Consider the following 23414-nt stretch of genomic DNA (forward strand, 5'->3'; position numbering starts at 1 on the left):
GCCAGTGGCTTCTCCCTCTGCAAGGCATTTTGGAAAAAATGGCTTCCAAGATGTGCAATTTACTGTCCAAGCCCACAGAAATATGACTTGACAAGTCCTGGCCTAATTATTAGTCGGAAACATCCTGGAATCCGCTGAAATGTCGGCAATGGTTTTTTCCATCTCAAGGACATCTGGACTGGACTAATGTGAAAGCATTAACAAATAATGCATATGAATACATTTTTCTAAAATGAAGAAGCAATGAAGCACCTATCGACACCATCAAAGGCAGTTCACAAAAATGGGAACACTGTGCCTCTGCCATACAACGCACATACACAATAGACTTAACTAAAAGTCCACATATCAGAAATACAAAGCAATATCTGTACCAAGGTGTCTGCAAACAAAGGGTATGGAAGCCAAGTGTCCAAACAGCACAACATTGAGCGACATGTATGAGACTGGTGGCATTCACAGCTATGCACAGACACAGATTCTTCCCTTTGAACAATCTCTGCCAGCCCAGAAAGGGGTTGAGAGCGGGGAGGCTACTAGATGAGACTATAACCCCCATTCTCTAGCTCTTTCAGAGCCACACATGCTATAGGGAGCAGCATTCATACTCTGACTGCCATATTCCATTTGCCTAAGTTGCTGGTAGTCCTGCATGTATGCGTCACTGGGACTGCTGGCGCACTGACCCAGCCAACATCTTCTGTGATGCTCAGCCAGGGTCAGGTTACCTACCTGCACCAGGCTGCGTACCACCCCACAATATAAAAAAATAGAAATGGAGCTAAGACCGGTTTCATTGTCATCACTGGTTCCCCTATTGGGTGCGCAGGATGGTCATACACAGCCTTAAATTCCCACTCCCCATGCAAGGAATAAAATCCCAATTTAACAAGTCAATTAGGCGCGCTCACCCTGTAAACTCAATGTTAAAATTCACAACTACTGCTAGTATTCTGTTTCCATACAGCACTTAACAATAAACACATAGACACTCGTCGATGCAGTGCCTACCTAGATGAGAAGCTTTTTCGGCATGCAATACGAGAGGCAAGCACTTCTTAAATCCTGAGCTACCCGTCAGTGCTCATGCTCATGGACTCCTTGTCATCAGCTGCTGTCCTCATTAACCAAAGGAGCTAATGCCACAGGGCTAAGCTCCCCCGTCTTATCCCCGAACCATGGACTGCTTTCTCTAGCGAATTTAGGGCGGAGCCATCCCTCCTCATTTCCCGCAAAACTCTCAACCCTGCTTTGGTTACCTACCTCTATCAGTTCCCCTAGCGGTGTCTGTACTCATCCCCCTTTTGCTAAATTAACCACTATGCTATGTTTTACTTAATATACTCTATCCAGTGTGAGCTTAAAGTGCAGCTTATTCATAATAATTACATTATATATCTATTTGTCTTATAACTACAGGCAATGCTTCGTCACGCAGCCCCTCGGGTATGCCTTTTTATTGTAATCTGCAAGCCCCTTCCTTGTAATAGCACCACAATGCCTACAGGCTTCTGTATGCTCCATGCTACTAGGAATCGCTCATTCCTTGCCAGATGACAGTAGACCCCAGAGACGTTTTTACTGGAGGGCACATGGGGTAGCTGCCCAGGGCCCCTCACAATGCTGCCTGGTCTGAAGTATGATTCCAGTTTACATCAGGCTTAAATAGCACATGCCAGGAACATTTGATTGCATGCTGCTGAGGCTCCAAACCTATTGCCTGTCGGTTTTGACAAGTACATTCTACCTTGATCAATTAAAACATGCAATGACTTTCGTTTTCATTGTGGAATACATAGTTTGGGTAACACGATCTATGTAGCTTTACTTCCCCCTCTGTGGGAATGTTGCTGATCGTGTGCAATAGCCAAAGTTGAAATCCATATTCATCCACGGAGGTTCAGAAGTGTTAAGCACTTATTGCAGGGATGTGTTCATGTGAAAGATCAGAAGGGCACATCCCAGTAAGACTGGCTGAACCGTCTTTAAATCTGAAGTTCACAAACCTACCTGCACATTGGTTTGCAGCACAAGTGGCGCGATTAACAGCACTGTTCCTGCACCAGATGGGGGTTGAAATTAGTTTGCTCAGCTGGGCATTCTTCAAACCTAAGCAATCCCTTTAAAAGATGTGCATAGAATATCTGTCCAAGCGGCAAACAAGTATACAAATTCGAGACTGTGCAGCCAAAGTGTTCATGCTTGTATCCTGGCTATGCCAGCAGACGGCGCAGAGATCCTGGTCAAATCATATAGGATCCCTTGCATTACTGTGCTGTCTTCTGTGAGGTTTTACCTACTTGCATGCTGGAACTCCCCTTGATGATGGAGAATCTGATGCTAAAATCATTCCCACGTTGTGTAACCCCCTTCTGTAATATTTTGGTTTTAAAAATGTCAGGTTTCGAAATGCGGGTTGCGTACATTTGCTGGTCAGTTTTTATAACATTAGATTGTTTTAGTTCATGTTAAGAGCTGGAAGAGAAGGTGCCCAACTGCAGGAATTGCAATTTTGGCACAAATCCCAGCTTCACCCCTTAAACACTGTGTGATCCTGGGCATCTCATTTGATATTTTATTGCCTCACATTTCTTAATTGCCAGTCTCTAAACCTTTCAAAATCGTCAGCCCTTCAGGATGATTTCCTTCTCGGGGTATGTTTTTCATCGAGGCACCACTCTTAGTCTCTCTGGCTATGGGGTTGTTTCCATTATGATAGTGAGCATTGACATATTGCATACTACAGACACTTGTCCCCTCGATCTCTAATGGCAACGCAATCCGAAAACCATGTCCCACTCCTACTCTGTCTGCCTGGATAAAGACACCTTCCTTGCAACTGCTAATCTGCCTATTCTGGTCTGCATGTATCTTCACATACAGTCCTACATTAATGCTGCAGGTTGCACACTTTTCCGGATGCTAAAAAGTATCTTGTTTCTATACTAGAAGAGAAGTAACCTCTTCGTAAATTGCTAATGTTGGCCTTCAAATGCTACTTGTTTCTCATTCTGAATAGCGCAGGAATGGAGAGGGTAGGGGATCAAAAGGGCATAAACATGCTTATCTTGAATGCTGCACAGCAGCATGAGTATGTCCCATAGAGAGTAAGACCTCTGGGCAATACTGAATATTCCCATACAGATGCCTCTCATAAGACATGAGAGAAGCGCACAGGTTATCAGTAAAATAATGCATTTCTTGTTAACCTCATTGGCAGCGCGCAAAAGATGTCTTTTCGTCCGCGCTCATTCTTCCTTATCGGAATGAATCACTGTTGTTAGTCCTCTAGACCCTCCAGGTCACCCCAATAATATACGCCTATTCTTGAAACTGCACAAACGGGGCCTAGCTTTAGTCATCCGGCTCCTAAAAGCTGAAATGTCCGCCCACCAGTACTAAAATGAAAGAATCTTGCAGTGCTTTCCACAACAGGCTGGACGCATTAATATGCAAATTCCTGGGGCTGTTCTGCCGTGAGACGCATTCATTCTGCATTCTCCAGATTACTGAAATAACCTCACAATTACAACGGCTGCTAGCGTGTCCACCACGAGTCAAAATGAAAAAATGTGATGACCCAGCCAGATCTGAGACCTGCGTTTACCAGCCATCCCACGGAAATATTTAGCTGCTGTTTTCATTAATAAATATCCCCTTACCGCTTGGTTAGTACATGGGTAAGCCGTAACTGTATTTGTGCATTTTTCTTATCTTTAAATGTGGGCCTTTTATTCCATAATTTGCAAATATTCTCAGAATGATTCTTTGCATTCTGCGATCTACACTTCATACCTTGTTTCCACGTGAACTACAGCCTGTCTTTTTTATAATACTCTGTGATTTGGACGATCTTGCAAGGCACGCATAGAGCATTCGCAGTGCTATCTCAAGGGCTGCTATTTGCACATTCCTTTTGCATGATTCATTTCTCTCATGATCCTACAGACAGTCTACTTTAAGACGCACTTCGCAGGCTCAGTTCCTTGTTCTAACCGGACCTCCCCTATACTTCAAAGTTAAACCATTACCACATGGTGCATTCCTTTCTTCTCAGTGCGCGCTTAACGCACGAGAACAGTACTTCTATAAATCAAAATAACTTCACCATTTTAATGCGAAAATCCATTGTTCCTAGCACAATTTATCAGTTATCTTGCCTGCTACGAGGACATCACAAATTTAACTCCATAGCTGCTGGTTTGAAAAAAATGTGTTTGCTTAAAGTGCACCAGCTTTTTGCACTTTTCACAGGCTTTTTTTTTTTTGCGGTGAAATCACCATGAATTTGTGTGCCTTAAACCATAATATCTGATCACCTATTTTAATGCAATTTTTTTCGCAATTTCAAAACCTTAGCTTGATGCCAATTTTTTTAATTTAGCTTAAAATATCATTTTTAAACTAGTTCCAATATTTTTACATTGCACACAGACAGTTATGCCATGAACAGCCATAGCATGCAAAATTAGACCTATACATACTGTGACATGTAACAAAGTCCAACACAACTATGACCACCTGCATACATGTCTGCCTCTCATTAATATTTTACTCTTCTTATTGATTTTTAAATGCTGTTACGGTTTTGGTTTGTTGCCAAATCTAGACTGCCATTATTCTTTTTCCCTGTGTCCCTGTCTCTATCGGCTAGGGCAGTTTTCACTCACCTTTTTGTTCTCCCGACCCTCGCGATCACTGCCTTCTTCAGGTTTTCGTCTGGTCAGCTGCCCGTAGGAATGGAAATGGAGGAGTTCATAAACATAGGCTTCTTCAGGTCCCGACTGCAGTCTTAATTACACTGCCATTGTCTACAGGGAGATTCAGTCTACTCAGCCTGAAATGGCGAAGGACTCGTGATTTTGCCGAAGACCTAGAGTTTGTGTCAACGGCCATTAGGTGTCTTATTTTAATCAATAATTGATGGTCAATAACCATCCTCCTCGCTACCAAATGTGACCTCTGACGGGCCCATAGAATCAGAGCTCACCCTTGAATACCTTAAGACAAGATAGCTGCACCTCGAGGAGGTTGGGGTGCAGGATTCACATAATCCAACACAGTTCAATAAGGACAACGCAAAGATATGGCAAAGAAACTGTTGTTCTAGAGGTTTATTTCATGCCACTGCTGACACAGAGCAGCCTTAGTGCCGTGGTCGAGCTCCCAGCCTCAACCAACCCCCCCCCCCCCCAGCATTACCCAGAGCTCATTTTTATAGCCAAATGTGAGGGAGCACTTTGCCCCCACCTTTCCTGCACAGTCTTAGACCACTTTATCGTTCGCATTAGCTCACTGGGCAATTCATTTTTAATCAAACTAAACCTTCAAAATGAAATACGCTCTAGCATGCATTCCTGACTCTTCTTTGGTGCTCTGCTCAATTATAATTGGTGCAGCTGGATTCTTCAGATAAGGTTCCAGACAGGGCCTAATTTAGAGTCTAGGTTCTGCCCATTAGTCAAGTTTCTAACTGCATGCAACCCTTGAAGGTTTCAACTTTAAAATTACCTCATCCTACATACTCTGCTCATTTTAGCCACATTTTCAGTTACATGCGTTTTCATTAAAGGCATTAGGCAGCGCTATTATCTCTCTGTATACAGAAACTCTTATTGTCCATTCTGTGCCTTGCCACCTTACCACATCGTAAAGACATTTTTGACATTATAACCATGATGCTTTTTGACTACTTGTATATACTAACATTATGAATACCATTTTACAACACCACATTAGTCCATACGAATTTCTCTGCTTAGGTTTAAGGGGGGGCTGCCCTCCACTTCATTCAGTTGTTGATTCAATATATCTTTATTTGGGTCCTCCAGTACACAGTCATGTTGTGGCACCCCACCTCCTTTGAGCATCTTCCCGACTACCTCTGCCCTAACAACCCCCAAAATGAAACCCAACGGTCAACTTGGGAAACCCCCATTACAAGGGAAGAAATAATCGAAGCTATTAAGTCGCTAGAAAAACACTGCACCGCGCCCAGACTGACCGCAAAATTTTATAAAACGTACGCACTTGTTCTAGTTCCGCAAGTAGAGGCCCTATTCAACTCTTTCTTAACCACAGGCTCAGTCACTAAGTCAATGGCAGAATCGCTAACCATTCTGGTTCATAGGCCAGGGAAAGACCCAGAACTGCCCTCCTCCTAAGGACCCTAATGAATAACGACGGGAAAATCTACTCGAAGTAGCTATCTCCCATTGCCCGGGATCAAACGGGATTCCACCACGCAGCTCTGGTTCAATAGCACCAGATCTGAAACACTAGGCACAACCAGGGGAATGAGACAGGGCTGCCCCCTTTCTCCTCTGGTGTTTGCCTTATCCATGGAGCCTTTTGCCATTGGAGTCTGGCGGAACCTGAGGATAAAGGGCCTCACGGGCGGGGGGAGCACGAATATAAGATTGCATTATATGTGGACGATGTGCTGGTAACTGCAGCCAGGCCAAGCACGTACCTGGAGCCCCTTTGGGAGGAGATCGCAGAGTTCGGGGTGGTATCCGGGTTCAGGGTGAACTTGAGCAAATCGTCAGTTATGGCAATTAACCTCACCAAAAAACAAAAGCTGGACTTTCGCCCCATGATGCCAATCCCCTGAGCGAAGACCGCAATAGAATACCTCGGGGTGCAGATCCCTAAAGACACCTCCCAGTTATATTCAAGTAACTTCCCGCCCCTATTTGAGTTCTGAAGAGACCTAAAGCACTGGGAGAGGCAAGACATTTCCTGGTTCAGGCGAAAATCTGCAGTGAAATTGAATTTAGTTCCCAGACAAATCTACCAATGTGCGGCGCTGCTGGTGCACATTCCGGAGAGCGAACTACTCGCCCCACAACAGAACATGCAGAAATTTGTTTGGGGGGGGGGGGGGTGGGTTAGGAAACCCAGAATAGCAAAGATCATGCTCCGGGGGAAGGCCTTGGGAGTCCCCGATGTGGCTAGATATGCACATGCAGCACAACTGTTTCACGCATACACATGGGTACAATCAATGGGCCAGCCGCTTTGGAAGCAACTAGAAGAGGCCTGGTGTCCAGTTCCCCTGTCCTACCACCGATAAAATCTCAGGTAAATCAAGGTCCCCTCACAGCAACGAAGACGACAACTTGCAGCTGGAGGGCTGCAGCGCGGAAGTGGGGCTGCAGTGGCACCATGGGACCACTCGCACCTAATAACCCTGATTTCACCCCAGGATACCCGCCTCCCACCTAGTTTTGGGGAGGGCTGGAAACACTATCCGACTTTCTAGAAGAGGGATTAACCTGTTATATTCGAAATATCCAAAGAACCATTTGGGGTGGGTGAATCCGAGAGGTTCCACTACGCTCAGCTGCAGAATTGGATCTCCCCCAAAACAGTCAGGGAAAAGGGGGCTAGAGACTTAACCGCTCCTGAATTATCCTTACAGTCAGCAACCACAAGGGGAAGAATTTCAGCGCTTGTCTCCTCCTGGACAGAACAGACCCCAATAAAAAGAAAAATATATGCTCGATTGGGAGAGGGACCTAGGCCAAGCAATGGACATAGCAGAATGGGGAAAGATCTGGACCAGGCAGCACAAAAGGTTGCAGTGCATTATGAACAGGGAAGGAGGGTGTAAGCTCTGCTATAGGTACTATATTACCCCAGACCAATTAAATATATCCAACCTCGAAATATCCCCAGACTGTTGGAGAGGTTGTGTATCTAGGGGTACCCTATATCACCTGGTCTGTTCCTGTCTTAAAGCACAGGACTACTGGAGGGAGGTAACAAACCATATAGGTGCAATCACAGGAATGGCGATCCAGTGGGATCCCGGAGTTATACTGCCGGGAGAAACTGGGGAGGGGGCTTTCCCACTCTCGGGGCAGCTATCACGACTATGCACTCATCTCCTATTAGCTGCGAAAGTCGCAATGGCACGGCTCTGGAAAAACGAGGACGGCCCCTCGGCCCTGCTATGGTGGTCAAAGTGTTGGGAAATGGTAGTGGCAGAAAAGGTGTCGGCGATCCGCTCGGGTAACCTGAACAATTTCCTGAACACTTGGGCGCCCTTCTTGGACTATGCAGAAAAGTTCCCAAGCCTCACCAGGAGGCCTCCATTAACACAATGGCTCCAAGGCAAAATGGACTAAACGTCTGCTGCACGAGACTGGACAGGCTCTGGCACTTTGCCTCCCCTCTGTGGAACTGCATAGAACAACATCACCTGTGGAATAAACTTGTCTTTGCTCCATCTACTATCCTGTATTGTTGGGAAATATTATGCTGATGTTGATGTGTTGTAAATTCTGAATAATCTAATGTTTATTTGAAAAAAAATAACATAAAAGACAACATAAAAGACAAGTCACAATGCAACAATTCCCTCCTGCCTGTATTTGTCCGATTGCTGTACTCATACTTATTTTGTGGATCTGCCGTAGTCCTCGGACAACGTCACTCCCACAATCTGCCACTCCACCTTCTGGTCTGCTGGGTGTGACACTGGGAGCGGGCAGGAATTTTTCCAAGGGTGTTCCTGGCGACCATCTCAGTTCAGTTCACACATGAATAACAATCTGGTCCTCGCGGGTCGCGAAGCATTCATTCAGGTGCGCGGCAGGAAGAAAAAGATAGATCGCTGGGGGTCTTTGGCAAACCGTCCTCTGCTACCACTTGAAGTGGAGGGGTGGGGACATTCCCCAATTTAAAAGCAAGAGGTCTGGTTCTCGGGAAATCCCCCACACCCAAAAATGGGAAAAGTCCAGAAGTATGACAAACCCTATTAAGAGATCTCACAAACCGGGACAGTCCTGGAAATCTCAAGATTTCCAATGCTCGCTCACTGGTTAAAGGCTTGTCAACAGTTAATAGGGGAGTTGGGGGAGGGTTATGATGTCAGATGTGACTATTTCACAAAAACCTAAGGCAGACTGGTTGGTTGGTGAGGTAAACTACATATAGTATCTATATATCTCTGGTTGAACAGTATCTGGTAGGTCCACCTGCGACCACCCGCTTAGTATATTATTATTGGTCATTGCAACAATGTGAACTGGCGCATGAGTCAAGCAGGGATTGGTCAGCGAGGGTCTTCTCAGCCTTGGTACATTGGATGGTTACCAGTCTATGGGCAAAAATTCAGGGTGACGAGAACATCCTCAAAGGTGCTGTCTTTACCAATAAGGTTACCATCTCCAATCTTTTAGGCGTTGAGGCGGTTCTATGTGAATAGACATCATTTTAAAGGTCTCAAGAGAAAAAGACCGATTTACATTGCCCTATTTTCTTTTGATCATAAAAACAGCATTGTAAAGGTTTTTCTCTTGAGCGCTTTAAAATTAGTGTTTTCTTTCATTATATTCGGAGGGGTTTCACCCCGAGTCCCTGTTGTGACCCCAACCAAAACACATACATACACACAACACGAACACACACTGTGACGGATCCATTAAAAAAGACTGCTGTGTGTTGGGAGGAGAGGGGGGAGGAAAGGGAAAGCGGGGGAGGAAAGAGAAAGATATATATATATATATATATATATATATATATGTACTGCTGGCCCTGCCCCAGAAAGCCTTACGGAGGATACAGAGGGTCTTGTACTTGATCCTTGATGAGTAGCTGGAGAGATGTCGTGGCTGGGCTGGAGGCCAAGGACAAGTCTTGCAGTCCTGTTCTGGATTAGTTGCAGATGGTGGAGAGTAGAGGAGGGCAGATTAAGAAAGAGGCTGTTTCAGTAGTCCAGCCTAGAGGGAACTAGGGCTCTGGAGACGGTAAGCTTCTGGTTGGAAGTGAGAAAAGGAAGAATACCTCTGAGGTGGTGCAGCTGGTGGTGGGCCTTCGTGGCAAGGTCTGTGAGGAGAGAAGTGAGGGTGGAATCGAAGATGACACCGTTTTTGCCTCAAAGAAAGGCAAAGGAAGAGGGCACAATGAGGGCAGCCAGAGTGAAAGAAGGAAAAAGGGAGCTTGGGTCCCAATGAGAAGGATCTCTGCCTTACTTGCATTAAGGCAGAGATTGTTGGTGGCGCACCAATCCTGAATCTGGGAAAGATGGTCAGGAATGGGCGGGAGAGCAGAGGAGGCCGTGGGGAACCTGAAAGACAGCGGAGTGTCATCCTCCTAGCACTGGAAGTTAGAGGAGAAGGTAGAGATCATGTGGGCCGGAGGGAGGGAGAGAGCCCACTCTGATGCCTAAGTTAAGTTCTCACAGAGTCGATGATCAGGATGGTGTGATTGCCTGTGTCAAATGCAGAGGAAAGGTCAAGGAGGATGAGGACAGAAGGAAGGCTGGAATCCGGATTAGTGAGCAGATCTTCACGGTTGTTCAGGAGTAGTTTCTGTGACTCTGGCTGCTCTGAAGCCAGATTGATGGTCATGGAGACAGCCAACAGATTCAGTGTGGAGAGTAAGCTGGGAGATGGCCAGCTTTTCCAGCAATTTGCCCAGGAAAGGAGTGATGGCGATCGGGCGTTAATTTGCTCGACAGTTAGGATCGGCAGGTGGCTTTTTAAGGTCGGGGTTCACAAGGGAGTGTGCTTGTGGAGAGAGGGGAAAGAAAAAGTGGTGAAAGGAAAGAGTGAGTGCACAAATTGGCCAAGGGTGTCAATATGGTTCTGGATGAGCTGGGGAGCAGCTGTTTGGACTACACTTCATAGATCGGACTTGTCTATAAATATCGTCTGGTGTTGTAGAGAAAGAGAAGAAAGGAGGAGGATAGGGACAGGCGGCCAGAGGGGTGCCGGGAGAGAGGAGAGCGGATGTCCTAAGTTTTAGTGGTGCACTGAGGAGCCAGATTTCCACTCATGTTAGTTGCGTTCAGCAGCATCTTACGAGAGGTATATTGTGCGACTTCAGCATAGCAAAGAGTATAGTCCTTTCTTGAGGAGAATTGTTTGGGGGAATAGTGAGGACTCCGGTTATGGAGTCTTAATGCTACACTGCACTGTTAGTTCTGGGCTGTTGTTGGTCAGTGAGTAGGATTTTTTGTTGTGATGTTATTACCATTCCAGGTTCTTCTTTTTTTAAAATAAAAGCAGGGGCAATGCTGCCCAACTGAGTCCATTTTTCCAGTTTGCCGATTGGAGTCTTGTGGGCAGACATGTGTTGATGAAAAATATCTTCAAAGAATCCCATCTGTTGCTTAGTCCGGTTGCTGTTCCTGTCATCCATTGCAGAAGGTCGTTTTCGGATACATGTCCATGAACATCATCTGTTATGCAAGATCCCCAAAGGGCTCAGTGTTTGAGTTAAGGATAACTCTTGTAATGTGTGTATGAAACTGTTGTGAATACGAAACATACAGGAATCTCTGCTGAGGTGCTTGAAGTTTACAGCTCGGGAGGGGGGAGGGTCGAAATCCATCAATGTATTCCTTTTTATAAATGTGTAGTGATTAAGCATCTTCTAAGTACATCTTGATTTCTTTCTTTCACAGCAGAAATCTGTTGGTTTAACTGGACCTTTGGTGGATGATGAAGGCTATCCAAGGGCAGATATTGATGTTTATCAAGTTCGTACTGCACGGCACAACATTGCTTGTAAGCTATCTTGAAATGCTAACAATTTACGTTTAATAGTAAGGGGAGACTTTTTTTTGTGGGGGGGGGGGGTGTTTAACATGGTTGCCATCCCATGAAAACTAACCAGTATGAAATATATGCATTTATTTAAGAGTGCCTGGTCGTATTTGATGGTGGGTATTACATGAAGGTGTATTTCAAAGCTGTGAAATGATTGTTATTATTTATCATCCATGGAAAGGAAATGTGCGGGCTATTTGGGTAGTAAACTATACTGTTTTGCATTATTTGGGTTGATCTATAAAGGGTGTCATACCATGGCATATATTATAGTGCAGCGGTCGCCGTGCTATAGTTGCGTATGACGATACATTACATAGGAAACCCAAATCACGTATTGCTAATGACATTCGACTCGTCTAACGGACTTGGCAAAAATTATGCAAACAATTGTCTACAAATCACCACCAGTATTTGTACTGCTTTCCTAGGATAACCGTAGTTATGGGAAAAATGTTTCTTAAAAATAAATACTTTATAAAATTTGATTACAAAGAAAATTAATTTTCTCGGCTAAAGTGAGATGAGGGGGGGTGGAAAGTGGACACAGCTAATGGCCTAGTAGTGTTTTAAAATATACACTGGGTACTGGCCGTGGCTGCCTAGTGGGTCCAAAAGAAATATCTACAGTGTACACGGACAAAAGCCATGCCCACTGATCATGGCCAGATAGTAGCCTGTAAAAAAGAACTATGATATAACAAACCTTGAAATTCACTAAAAAAAACTTAAATGCAGTTCAGTTGAGCAGATTTAATGCAACAAAACCCTTCAAATTCAGCATATGTGGGACGTCATGACCAGCTTAACTCGGCGTGTTCCCATTGCAAAGCCCATGAGCACATGCATATTGTAAGAGAAGGGACTCACAATGACATTCAAAATGCCAATATGGATGACCTAGCATTATGGGGGACATCAACAGGAATGCGCTGAGTTAACAGGTCGTGACTTTCCACATCTGCCGAATTTCAAGGTTCTGTTGCATTAAATCTGATCAACTTAACCGTATATAATTTGAGCGAAGTCACACATGCCACATAGTGACTTCTTTTCTATGTTATCTAAGATCTTGAGTGCTACCCATCTCATCTAGGAGATCACTACAGAATGTATAGGCCTCTCCAAGCCAAGAAAAAGTAAGTTTCCAATGTAATCCTTATACAACAAATCTTCTGAGGAATCTAAAATATTTCTTAGGCCATAGACAATTTCCCACGACCTCAAAGAAACGATACCCAGTTCAGTCAACAGCAGTAGATTTAGGTAAATGCAGAGCTCTTCTCCACATCATTGTTTCCAGAGATGGTAGGTATTCCAAAATGGCCAAAGAGTAAACATCAATACCATAGAGAATTTTAGGAATAATCTTCCCATCATAATATTTAATACAGGCCACAAGGAAAACCCACCATAATGAGAATCGACTTGCCCTCATTGATTCACAAGTGCGAGAGCATGATCTTTTAACCACTCCTTTAATGTTGTTGGAAGGTTTAGAAAGAAGCAGAAACCACAGATAAATAGTGACTTGACTCCCTCCACAAAGTCAGCTCCTATATACCAACGGAACAAACAATTTCTTAACCATAGTGCATTTTAAAAATGTAGTTTTCACCATATTTTGATTGTCTGTCTACAGAGACTGTGAAGGCGTTTATACGCTTTAGACCCACCAAGTGCAGTCAAAAATTAATACATCAGCCTATACTAACCACAGTGGTCTTAAATGGCTGAATTTGAGAGTGATGAAGGCTGATGGTTTTAAATACCCAGATCCACCATATATAGATTGAACAGGCAGGGAGGCAACACGCAACCCTGCCTGATGCCACAATGGGTCTTAATTTGGCGGGATATGGCCCCAAACTGATTTAGCAGTGCCTGGATATTGGAGTCGGTGTACAGGCCAGCTAACAACCTTAGGAGACCTGATGGAATTGCCCAGGAGCTTAATTTATGCTGTAATAAATTGCGGTCAACTGCGTTGAAAGCAGCTGTTAAATACGTCAACGCAATGTAAACCGATTTGTATTTGCCTTCCCATGTCAGTTGTTGAATACTCCTCACAATTGGACTGCTTAATGATGGACCCATATTTTGTCTGAACCAGATTTGCCATTTATCCAATTTGCCTGCCTCGATAGCCCACGCCTCAAAAGAGGACAGTAGGATTAAAGCACACACCTTACTGTCCACCTCCAATAGGGCGATAGGCCTATAGTTCACTGGGCTAGATCTAAGGCCCCTTTTAAAAATCGGAACTATGTATGCCGTCGACCAGGATGCTGGAAAATATCCAGAAGTCACCAGATCTTGAACAAGATAGACAAAGTTATCGACCATGCAGTTGGATCCTGTTTAGGCAAAGAATGAATAAGTCCATTGGGTCCTGGTGCACGTGAGGAGCTAATATGCGTAATGGCAGCCAATACATTCTCATAGTCAAAAAACAAGACGCTTTGTGTCAGCTGTGTCCCAAGCCAGATCAAAACATGTGGCGTCCTCAGGCCAAGAGTATAAAGTCCTGAAAATGACTCGCCCAATCATTCTCGCCAGAAAGCCTGAGCATTTTTATTACGTAAAGATCCAGCCTGTTTTCAGAGCCAATTCCTATAGGTCTGGCACAGTCCCTTAAACAAACGACTGTTATTAGTCAAAGATCTAGCCGTTTCCCCAACATGCATTACTGACCTTCGCATTATGCATTTTTTATGTGCTACTTCCACATTATATAAATGTGGATGTCTAGCCATGACCCCTTGATGCCTCGATCGAATACAAGAAGTAGTTGGATCCCTCACAACGATCATAAAATTAGTGGACGTAAAGATGTTATGCTTCCACTCAAAAGAAGTAGTCTGCAACTCTGTTAAACCCTGATAATTATCCTGCACTAGCCCAATAGCAAATCTGGTCTGCAGCATCTAATGGTCACTAAAAGGGGAGGCGACAACATCCAACCCAGTACAGTTCTTATGCAGCTATCCCTCTACAAAAATATAATCAATGGTCGAGTGTGCCCTCCGATTTTACCACGTTGGACTTGTTGCTACTTCTCCAGGCACTGATTCATACAAGGGATAGAGCCAAAGGTTGTCCAACCACAGCCAACCATTATGTTTAGTGTAGCATGCACCATCACAGCCCACACTTTCAGTATTGATGCAATCAGAGTTCAGATCCTCCAGCAGTACAATATGGCCCTGATTCATGCATTCCACGCCAGCTTTCAGAAAGATAATTCAGAGTCAGCCAATGCACTCATGCTCTCATGCCAATACACATTTATAATCAGTAGATGTAAAATTGTGTTTCCAGTTGGACATGTGTGTTAGTAAAATGCTAGAATAGGTATTCCAATACTTGATCACAGACGTATCCACTCCAGATCTTATCAAGGCTATTAGACCACCATACGGGCGACCCATGTCGCCTCCCGGTTTGGGACATCACTACATAACTGTCAAAGATGGAAGGCTCCAAGAACCAAGACTCTTGAAGGGATACGGCCATGTGATTTGTAAGCAGAGTACCTACCAAGGGATTTGAGAATAGGTGGCAATGTCCCCTGGTACTCCAAGACAATATTGAGCGGGATTGAGCCATCGCGAGAGAAGTAGATATTCTATTTACGATGCATTGCACCGAACAACCACAACCAATCGCTTGTCTTTTCTGATTCCTTCATTCTTTGCTTAAGGGCTTAGATTTCCTCCCCCAATGCATTCCCTTTCTCCCCCCCCCCCCCTAAATTCCAGATGATCTTCATCCTTAACATAGTGTGACCGATCAAAGTCCAGTGCACGGAAGGATTCACATTCCCTCAATACAATCTCAAATACAGGTTTCGAATGGAGATACGCATTAGATCTGTCGGCCCTATATAAATCAATAAAATCGCCTCTTTGGATATCCAAGTTGAGATGCCCATCAAACTGGGCACCCTACCCCCCCCCAAAGTGTAGACTAAGAATTTTATAATGATTAAGGATCACTAGTCTCAGAAAGAACACTCACAATTTGCACCAGGGCGGGGGTAGGCAGCCAATCGGATGGCTAGGAATGTGGGCTTGAACCGCTGGTAAAAGCCCACGTTCCAAGCCGCCTGATGCCCAGCTCCCCGCTGCCATATTCCCCCTACCCTCTGTCACTCTTATTACCCGTCACTGTTTTTGACACTCTTCTCCCTGGTGGCTACAAGATCATATCCAACCCCAGACCCTCCTGATCTTGCGGGGGAGTGGCTCTGATCATCCGGAGTGGATTCCTGCCTCCATCATCCCCATTCCAGCCCACTCTTCCTTTGACAGCCTAGTCTACAGGCTGGCTGTCTCCCATTATTTCTCTGACTCTTGCTACCATCTACAGAACCCCCAGTCTTTCCTCCCTTTTCCTCTCGAAATGGGCTGACCTCTCCTCCTCCCCCAAACCTATCTTCCTTGGGAACTTCAACATCCATCTCGACTCCAGGGTGTGACCTCCACTCGCTTATGACCCCTCTGCATCACTCTCTCCCTCACTATCCTCCCCTCAGACCCAACCCACTCTGCAGGGTGCCCTCATCCCGTCAGACATCCCCCTTTTGACCCCTGCCCAATACCCCTCTTTCTTCCTTCCTTGACCTCCCCTGCCTAGTCTCCTCCCCCCGCACTGCCAGTCTCCTTCTCTGTCATTTGACTGATGAAGCGTCTGTCCGTCACTGCCTTTGCTTCTTCCTTGATCCCTTGCCTGTCTCCTGCTCTGGTCTCTCCCCCTTCCTCTGTCCTATGTAACTTCCATCTCTCTATCGCTAACACCCTGGACATCCTTACCCCTGTCCTGAGGATTCGCATTAAGCCTGCCTCCAAATGCAACTCTTGGGACGACTCTGACATAGCTGCTTTGAAACTAAAGTGAAACGTGGCAGCACAGAAGTGGCAATCATCTAGCTCCTCTCCTGACAAACTGGCCTGCCGCCTTCTCCAAAGGCAATACTGTCTCTTCATCTGCTCCAAGAAAAGAGCTCATGTCCAAACTTGCATCTCTGGAGCCACGAACAGTGCGACTGAACTCTGCAAGCAATTCACCAATCTTACTGCAGTCTCCTCTTCTCCTCCTGCCTCTCAGGCCTTATGCTCTGCACTAGCCTTCCACTTTTCCTCAAAAACTCTTGACATCCTGTCCTCTGCCATCTGCTCCCTACCCCCCTGCCCCCTCCCTTCTTTCACCTCTTCGGACCCGCCCCCCATACTTGCCTCCCTCTCTCCCATTGCGCCAGATGAGATCTCTAGAGTTGTCCGTTCTATTAGTCTCCTCTAAACAGGTGCTACCCTACTCCTCCAGAACCATCAAGGACGACATTCTCGTCACTGCCTTGACTGACCTCTGCAACCACTCTTTTGCCACATGCCCTTTCCCTCAACCCCTCAAGCACTCCCTTGTGCACCCTCCCTCCAAAAAAAATAAATAAATAAAATAAAATTAAAAAAGCAGTCTGCTGACCCCTCATGCCCGGCAAAGTATCGACCTATCGCTATCGCCCCTTTCTTGGGCAAACTCATGAAGCTGTTCATCCCCCCCCCCCCAATTTACCCTTCACACCAAAATGGCTGGCTGACTCCATGACCACCAGTTCGTTTTCAGGGCAGCTAGAGGCACTGAATCTGCTCTCCTGAATACCCGAGAAGACCTACTCTCTAATCTGGACTGCAGCTCTCCTTCTGTTCTGATCCTCCTCTATCTCTCCTCTTAACACTGTCAACCACTGCATCCTCAAACGGTCTCCGTGATACCTTCGGCATCACGTACAGGGGACTGGCGTGGCTTACCTCTTTCCTCTCTAACAGACCCTCCCGAGTTCAAATGGGTCCTTTTCTCTGCCTCACCTCACTCTCTACCTGTGGCACCTCTCGGGGGTTCTATCCCAACGCCATGGTTCGTCAACCTCTACCTGGCCCTCTGGCCCACCTGATCTCCACCTACACTCCGCACTTCCAGTGTTATGCAGACACACAGCTCTCTTACATCATCATCCTCCTCCATCATCATGATGGCTATTCAGGCATGGTGCTCTGCCAACTATCTCTGCCTCAATACCAGCAAGACAGAGATCCGCCTTACTCTCTAGCCAGACTCCTTGGTTCTCTTCTCCTCACCCACTTGTGAGGCAAAAAACCTTTGGATCCTATTTGACTCCACTCTCTCTCCACACATCAGACCTTGCCAAGAAGTCCAATTTCCAACCTCATCTCCTCAGGGGCGTTCTACCTTTCCTCCCCTTTCCCATGAAGCTCAATGTTGCCATAGCCATGGTTCTCTCTAGGCTTGGCTACTGCAACATCCTCTTCCTAAACCTTCCTCTTTCCTCCCTTAACCCCTCCAACTAATCTAGAATAGGACTGCAAGACATATCCTTGGCCTCGAGCCCAGGGACTGCATCTCTCCACTGGCTCCTGGTGACTGCAAGGATCAAATTCAAAACCCTTACATCATCCACAAAGCTGTCTGGGGCCTGGGACCTCTCTACATCCAGCTTTCCCTCCCGAAATACCGCCCAGCCAGAATTCTTCAATCCTCTGGCTCCAACTCTCTGCAGGTCAAACGTTTCTCCAAGCAGAGAGTGCGAGGTAGATCCCTCTCCTGACTGGCACCTTCCTCTGGAACAGCCCCTCCCCCCTCTGACTTGAGCCGTGTCTTAAGTTCTGGAAACTTCTCGAGACCTTCCTTTTCCTCCTCACCCTCCCCTCCCACACTAAGCTCTCCACCGGCTGCTGAGACCGGGGCCTGGTCCCTTCAGAGTCCTACAGGGACCAGACCACCCCCCCTGTCAGTCCCTGCCGGTTTCCTATGCCAGTACTTGCCCTCGGGCATCTCTTCCTGGACTATTCCGACCCAGTCCTCTGGTCCACTGCACTCACCCCCACCCCTCTTTCTTTCCCTGGGCACCCGTAGGGCTCCCCAACTGTAGCACACCCCCCCCCGTACATATCACCTTGACATGCATTTGCACAGTAGGATTGTCACAAGGCCAACATATATTTCTTCTGTTCTTGTTGTTGTTTTTCCTTTCATTTCCCTTGTCCTCCCCACCTTCTTGCCTTGTGGCACCTGGAAACATTTGTGTATAGGCACCATACACATGTCCAATAAAATAAATGGAGGATGCCCAGAGATGAGCCTGGACGAGGGCTGAGATTGTAGATAAGCCACTATTAAAGTTGCACCCACAGATGCCGAAGGAACAGTTGGTTATACAGCAGAAGCCAAACTTGTAGGCAGTGTAAATTCCACGTCTTTACCTACAGACTTAAGAAGGGCCCCTTTCACCGCCGGTTAACCAAACTAAGTGACTAGAGATTTGCTTATTAAAATTATATGGAGGACGTTGTTTTTTTTTTTAAATATTCCGTTTTAAATGAATCCGCCCTTTTCAAATGTTGACATATAGGAGCAAAGGAGTTCCTCCACTCCGGAGACGACTCCACCTCAGTGAGCGAAGGAGTTGCCTGCATGGAGTGGGGCACAACTATGCTCTCGTTACATGGTCATAGTACTTTTTGTCGTTGGGTCTATAACTGCATCTGTCTCCTGAGCATTTGCCCTAATCACATTCTCGTCCTCTCTCATAGGGTAAGAGGCCCGTGAGACCAAAATATCCTCAATCACCACAGCACAGGGTTCCATCATCGGTGCTGGAGGACAGCCACAGGACTTCGGCTCCAAACTGTTCTCTGTCCTAATTGTTGGGGGCACATTTGGTTTACAGAGAGTCTGATTAAACTGAATTTCTTTTGCGGACAGGTGCAGCTTAATATTATCAAATTTAAATTGAACAGATTCGAGTAGCACAGAGTTCGCTTTTGCCTCTGTTTTTAGACTCTCATACAGAGAGACCAGAATGCAGAGACACTGATTTATCTCCGTCAGAGATTGCACCAGAGACCTCACGCTCATTCTTCGGCATAGATGGAGCAATAGAGCTGTCTGAAAGGCACAAAAGGAGATGAAGATCCAATAGTAGATAAGATAGCCAAAGTCCGGTACATATCTTTGTCCCATCTCGGGCGTCGTGTCCGCTGAACTGCGTTAAGCTCTTCATTTGCTGACAGATTGCATTCTGCCAAGTCAACCAAATCCTGGATAGTATTGGCCCAAGCCACCAAAGAAGCACCCTTCTGTGCCAGCTGAGCAACCACCCTCCCTTTAGAGGTGAAATGGTAGAAATCTTCTTGAGTGGATGGTTCGTAGGGGCTTTAACAAGGGTGACATCTGATTGCAGTTGGGGTTGGGGGGAGCCTTCACATCGGCCGGCGGCAAGCCGACAATACTGCCCCACAAAGGACATTATACATAGACATAGTTTTAAGATTGCTGAAGAAGGGGCAAGTGGAAAGTTGGCAACTGTCAATAGCTCCTCACCCGTAATAATCTTAAAGCCAGAAAGCTGGGGCATTTTGCAAGAGCCAATCCGCAGGTCGTACATGTGCAAGTAGAGAGGAAAAGTCGGCGCCCCCTCCCAACAGCTAGGTTCAGCAATTGTGAGAGCTTACCAGCAGAAGTAGAATATTGAATGTCGAACGTTGAACCCACACCTCAGCCCAGGCTGCACCGCTACACAGCTCAGTGGACTGTGAGATATTTTAAAGATCCACTCTGATGCACGTCCGCAGCAAACAGTAGGGAAGAAATACTTTTTCTTCTCCAGCACCAAGTACAGCAATTCTCTGCCCAGACAGCACCTCTAGTTCAGCATTTAAGCCTAGTATAACTCCAAGCCGTAAAAGATGATGCAAAATGTGTTGAGCAGCTGTGGCTTACTGATTCTAACCGCTGCTAGTATTCAAGAAATGCAGTGCCCCAGCGCCGAGGTGAGCCTTGCAAGTCCAATTGCGTCTTTTCAGGGAACAAGGAGTCCTGTAGTTAAGTAACACAGCTGGTCCATTTTAGTCGAAGTAAGGGAGCATTGGTGCATTTCCGTCTGGTCTACTGAAGAAGCTGGAATGATATGGAGTCCAGCAGTTCCTTGCTGTTGGTTTCTGGAGAAATGTCATCCGTCCTCTTACACATGTGTAGTCTTCTTCTGCTGATTGAGGGTAACACAGAATGATTGGCCAACGTATGATGCAAAAACACCTGTCTTTGTAACCCTCTTGGAGGCTGGATGTACATATATATTATATAATTCTTTTTGTGGTTGGCTTGAAAACAGACCTTTCACAAAAGTGTTCCATCACAAAATAATTTTAGATGGAAAAAGAAGTCGTATACAATTCATAATATATTAAAGTCAATAAAACGTCACAAATCATTAATAATAAAATACAATTTGTTAATCCTGCAGACATATATTCAATTATTATACATATCGTACTGTTTTTTGTTTGTTCTTTTCTGTCTTGAAAAATGTCAATAAAGAATGTTTAAAAAAGAAAAGTCGTTTAAAAACGTTACCGTAGCAAGGATTCAACCAATGGGACACCCCCTTAACACTATGGCCCACCATGCCTATGATCGGGATCATTATTCGATATTGCATCAGAAAACTGTTATAATGTAGTTTAGTTCCCTGAACGCTCGATAAGTTACCACTACATGTTGTATTGGTCTCCATTACGGTTGTATCTTTGCAGACTGTGCAGTTAGTGGCACTTTTATTCAGCTTGAAACTGGCACCCATGACTTTATTGGTATGGGGTATGGATTAAGACACCATCTCAAAAAGTTACTTATCCAGACAGCATTTGGGAATGTGTTTAAATAATTAGGAATTGTGTTTAAGGGTTTGTCTCCTTATTAAAGTGATCAAATACCTTTTAAAATGTGTACATTCTGCCGTGTTAATGGTCCAGTAATTTAACCAAAGTTTGTACTGCCAAGGGGTTCTTAATCTACGCATCCAGTGTAATGTCCAAATATTTGTTATGTATACACTGCTCCTCCCAGAGTAACAGCAGCTTATCTTTTTATTCCTCAGTTCTTCATTTAAGACACAGAATAAAGTATTTGCTTCCGGTAGCAGGCATTACCTAAATAAGAACAGTACCTTCCAGTGTGTCATAACTTTCAACGATAACAAACCCAATTAATAACGAATGACCTTGACAGGACACCCACTTTGTGAGGTACAAAACCTTTCTCCAAAATAAACCCTGAAATGTTTTCCACAGTGTCCAGTAGTATTGTTAAAGTACCATTTGTATACAGTATTTTCTCTTAGCTTCTTGCTCACCTTAGTACCAACACTTCAGATTTAGCCACATTCAGAGAGAGACGGTTCTTTACTGCGTAAGGATGCAATTTGTGAAGCTGATGCTGTATACCTATCACGGTCTGGCCTGTCAGAACTAAATCGTCTGTGTATAGAAGCAAATTAATTGCATGGCAATCAATACGTGGAGGAAAGGATCTGGCTTCTCGTAAGGTTTCTCCAAAGTCCGATAGAAAGAGGTTAAATAGGGCAGGAGCTAACCTACACCCCCTTTTTTTTTAAACCTCTGTCAAAAAGTTCTTTGGATTAATTGCTATCTTGATTTTACCTGATGGGTAAGGCGGTGGCGGAATGGAGATCCATTAAAATCGCCACTAGGTAAGCTGGATAGCCCGGTTTTAAAAGTTTATTACATAAAAGCGCCCGATTTATACTATCGAATGCTAAGGCAAAATCTGTAAAGGCTAGATAAACCAGAGGCCCTTCAAGACCGGCTCTTTCTTTCAAGAAATGTAATACAAAGCCATTCAAAGCTGTTCCAGATCTCTTTACAAAGCCTGCCTGATGAATATCTAACGTATTATTTATTTCTTGTTGCCCATTCATTCAATTGGGATAGGACTAAGGAAGCAAAGATTCTACCAGGTACGTCTAACAACGCAATAGGGTTGCAGTATTTGGGATTAATGTTTATGTTACAGGATATATCACCACCGGAGTGGTCCCCTGGCGCTTGTCGGATCTGAAACAAAAGGGATGTAGGTTAGGGTGTGTTAGTAGAACAAAGTTTGGAGGAGAGCAAGGGAGCTGTGAAGTACTGTTGGCAGCTTCAGTTCGATTTACACCGTTCGCTGAGCTTATTGGTGTGGTATTCGGGCCAGAGTCTGTCGTCTGGTGTTTGTTGTTGCGGTGTGGTTAAGTGCGTGCGGGTTGCTGCTGTTTTAAGAGATGTGCTATTGATTGGTTAGTGTGTGAGAGGTGTGTGAGGAGTGGTGAGCTTTTTAGAATTGGTCGGGAGGTTAGCTAGCATTCTTGTTAGGAGAAATGTTGTGTCTCCTTCGTGATTTAGAGAAGGTTGTCTTCCTTTCAGTGATTAAGTTTCAGCATAAGGCTGTCTCATCTCTGTCATTATGCTAAATCAGCTACTTTGTGTCTCTTTGTATTTGGCCGCCCCCTATATCCCAACTAATAAACCCTTACCAACTGCCTCAGTTTTCCATGAAGTGTGGGGAGCGCTTTTATCCCTACTTGTTTAAAGATTGTATATAAGGCTTTGACCCAAACCTCTGAACAGTTTTTAAGAATCATATTATTTAGTCCGTCTGAACCAGGGGCACGCACGTTTTTTTGATGAGATGGTGGACATCATCTCTATTGAATGTTAAATATTGAATCACAGTTCAGGTTAACGGGCGCTATTTTCCCCCCCTCCTCCCCCCCTCCTCAAAGTAACACTGTAACCAGTTTTTATATCGTGGGTTCCGTTTTTTCTCCTCCGGCACCTTCGCAACACTGGTGTTTTGGCCAATTGCTCTTATATTCGTCCTGAGTTATCACTTTTTCTGTTTAATTTCCCAATCAAAGGTATGTCGAAGTCTAAAATGAGCTTTCCCTATATCGGAAGAGGTTTCACAAGCCACCCAAAATGGCTACATAATTCACTG

General features: G+C 45.1%; 1 protein-coding gene across 2 annotated transcripts in view; it reads left to right on the forward strand.

The window, feature by feature from the left end:
- Nucleotides 1-23414, forward strand: part of PSMD9 (proteasome 26S subunit, non-ATPase 9) — a 113976-nt gene that overhangs the window by 59424 nt on the left and 31138 nt on the right. The window contains exon 2 of one of the 2 annotated variants that reach the window (XM_069619591.1): nucleotides 11417-11519. In XM_069619591.1, the coding sequence (XP_069475692.1) occupies nucleotides 11417-11519 (103 nt within the window). The remainder of the gene's footprint in view (nucleotides 1-11416; nucleotides 11520-23414) is intronic. The other variant, XM_069619592.1, reaches the window with a different exon arrangement.

The sequence above is a fragment of the Ambystoma mexicanum genome, chromosome 10 (genome assembly GCF_040938575.1).
Source record: "Ambystoma mexicanum isolate Mex_15411 chromosome 10, UKY_AmexF1_1, whole genome shotgun sequence".
Lineage (NCBI taxonomy): Eukaryota > Metazoa > Chordata > Amphibia > Caudata > Ambystomatidae > Ambystoma > Ambystoma mexicanum.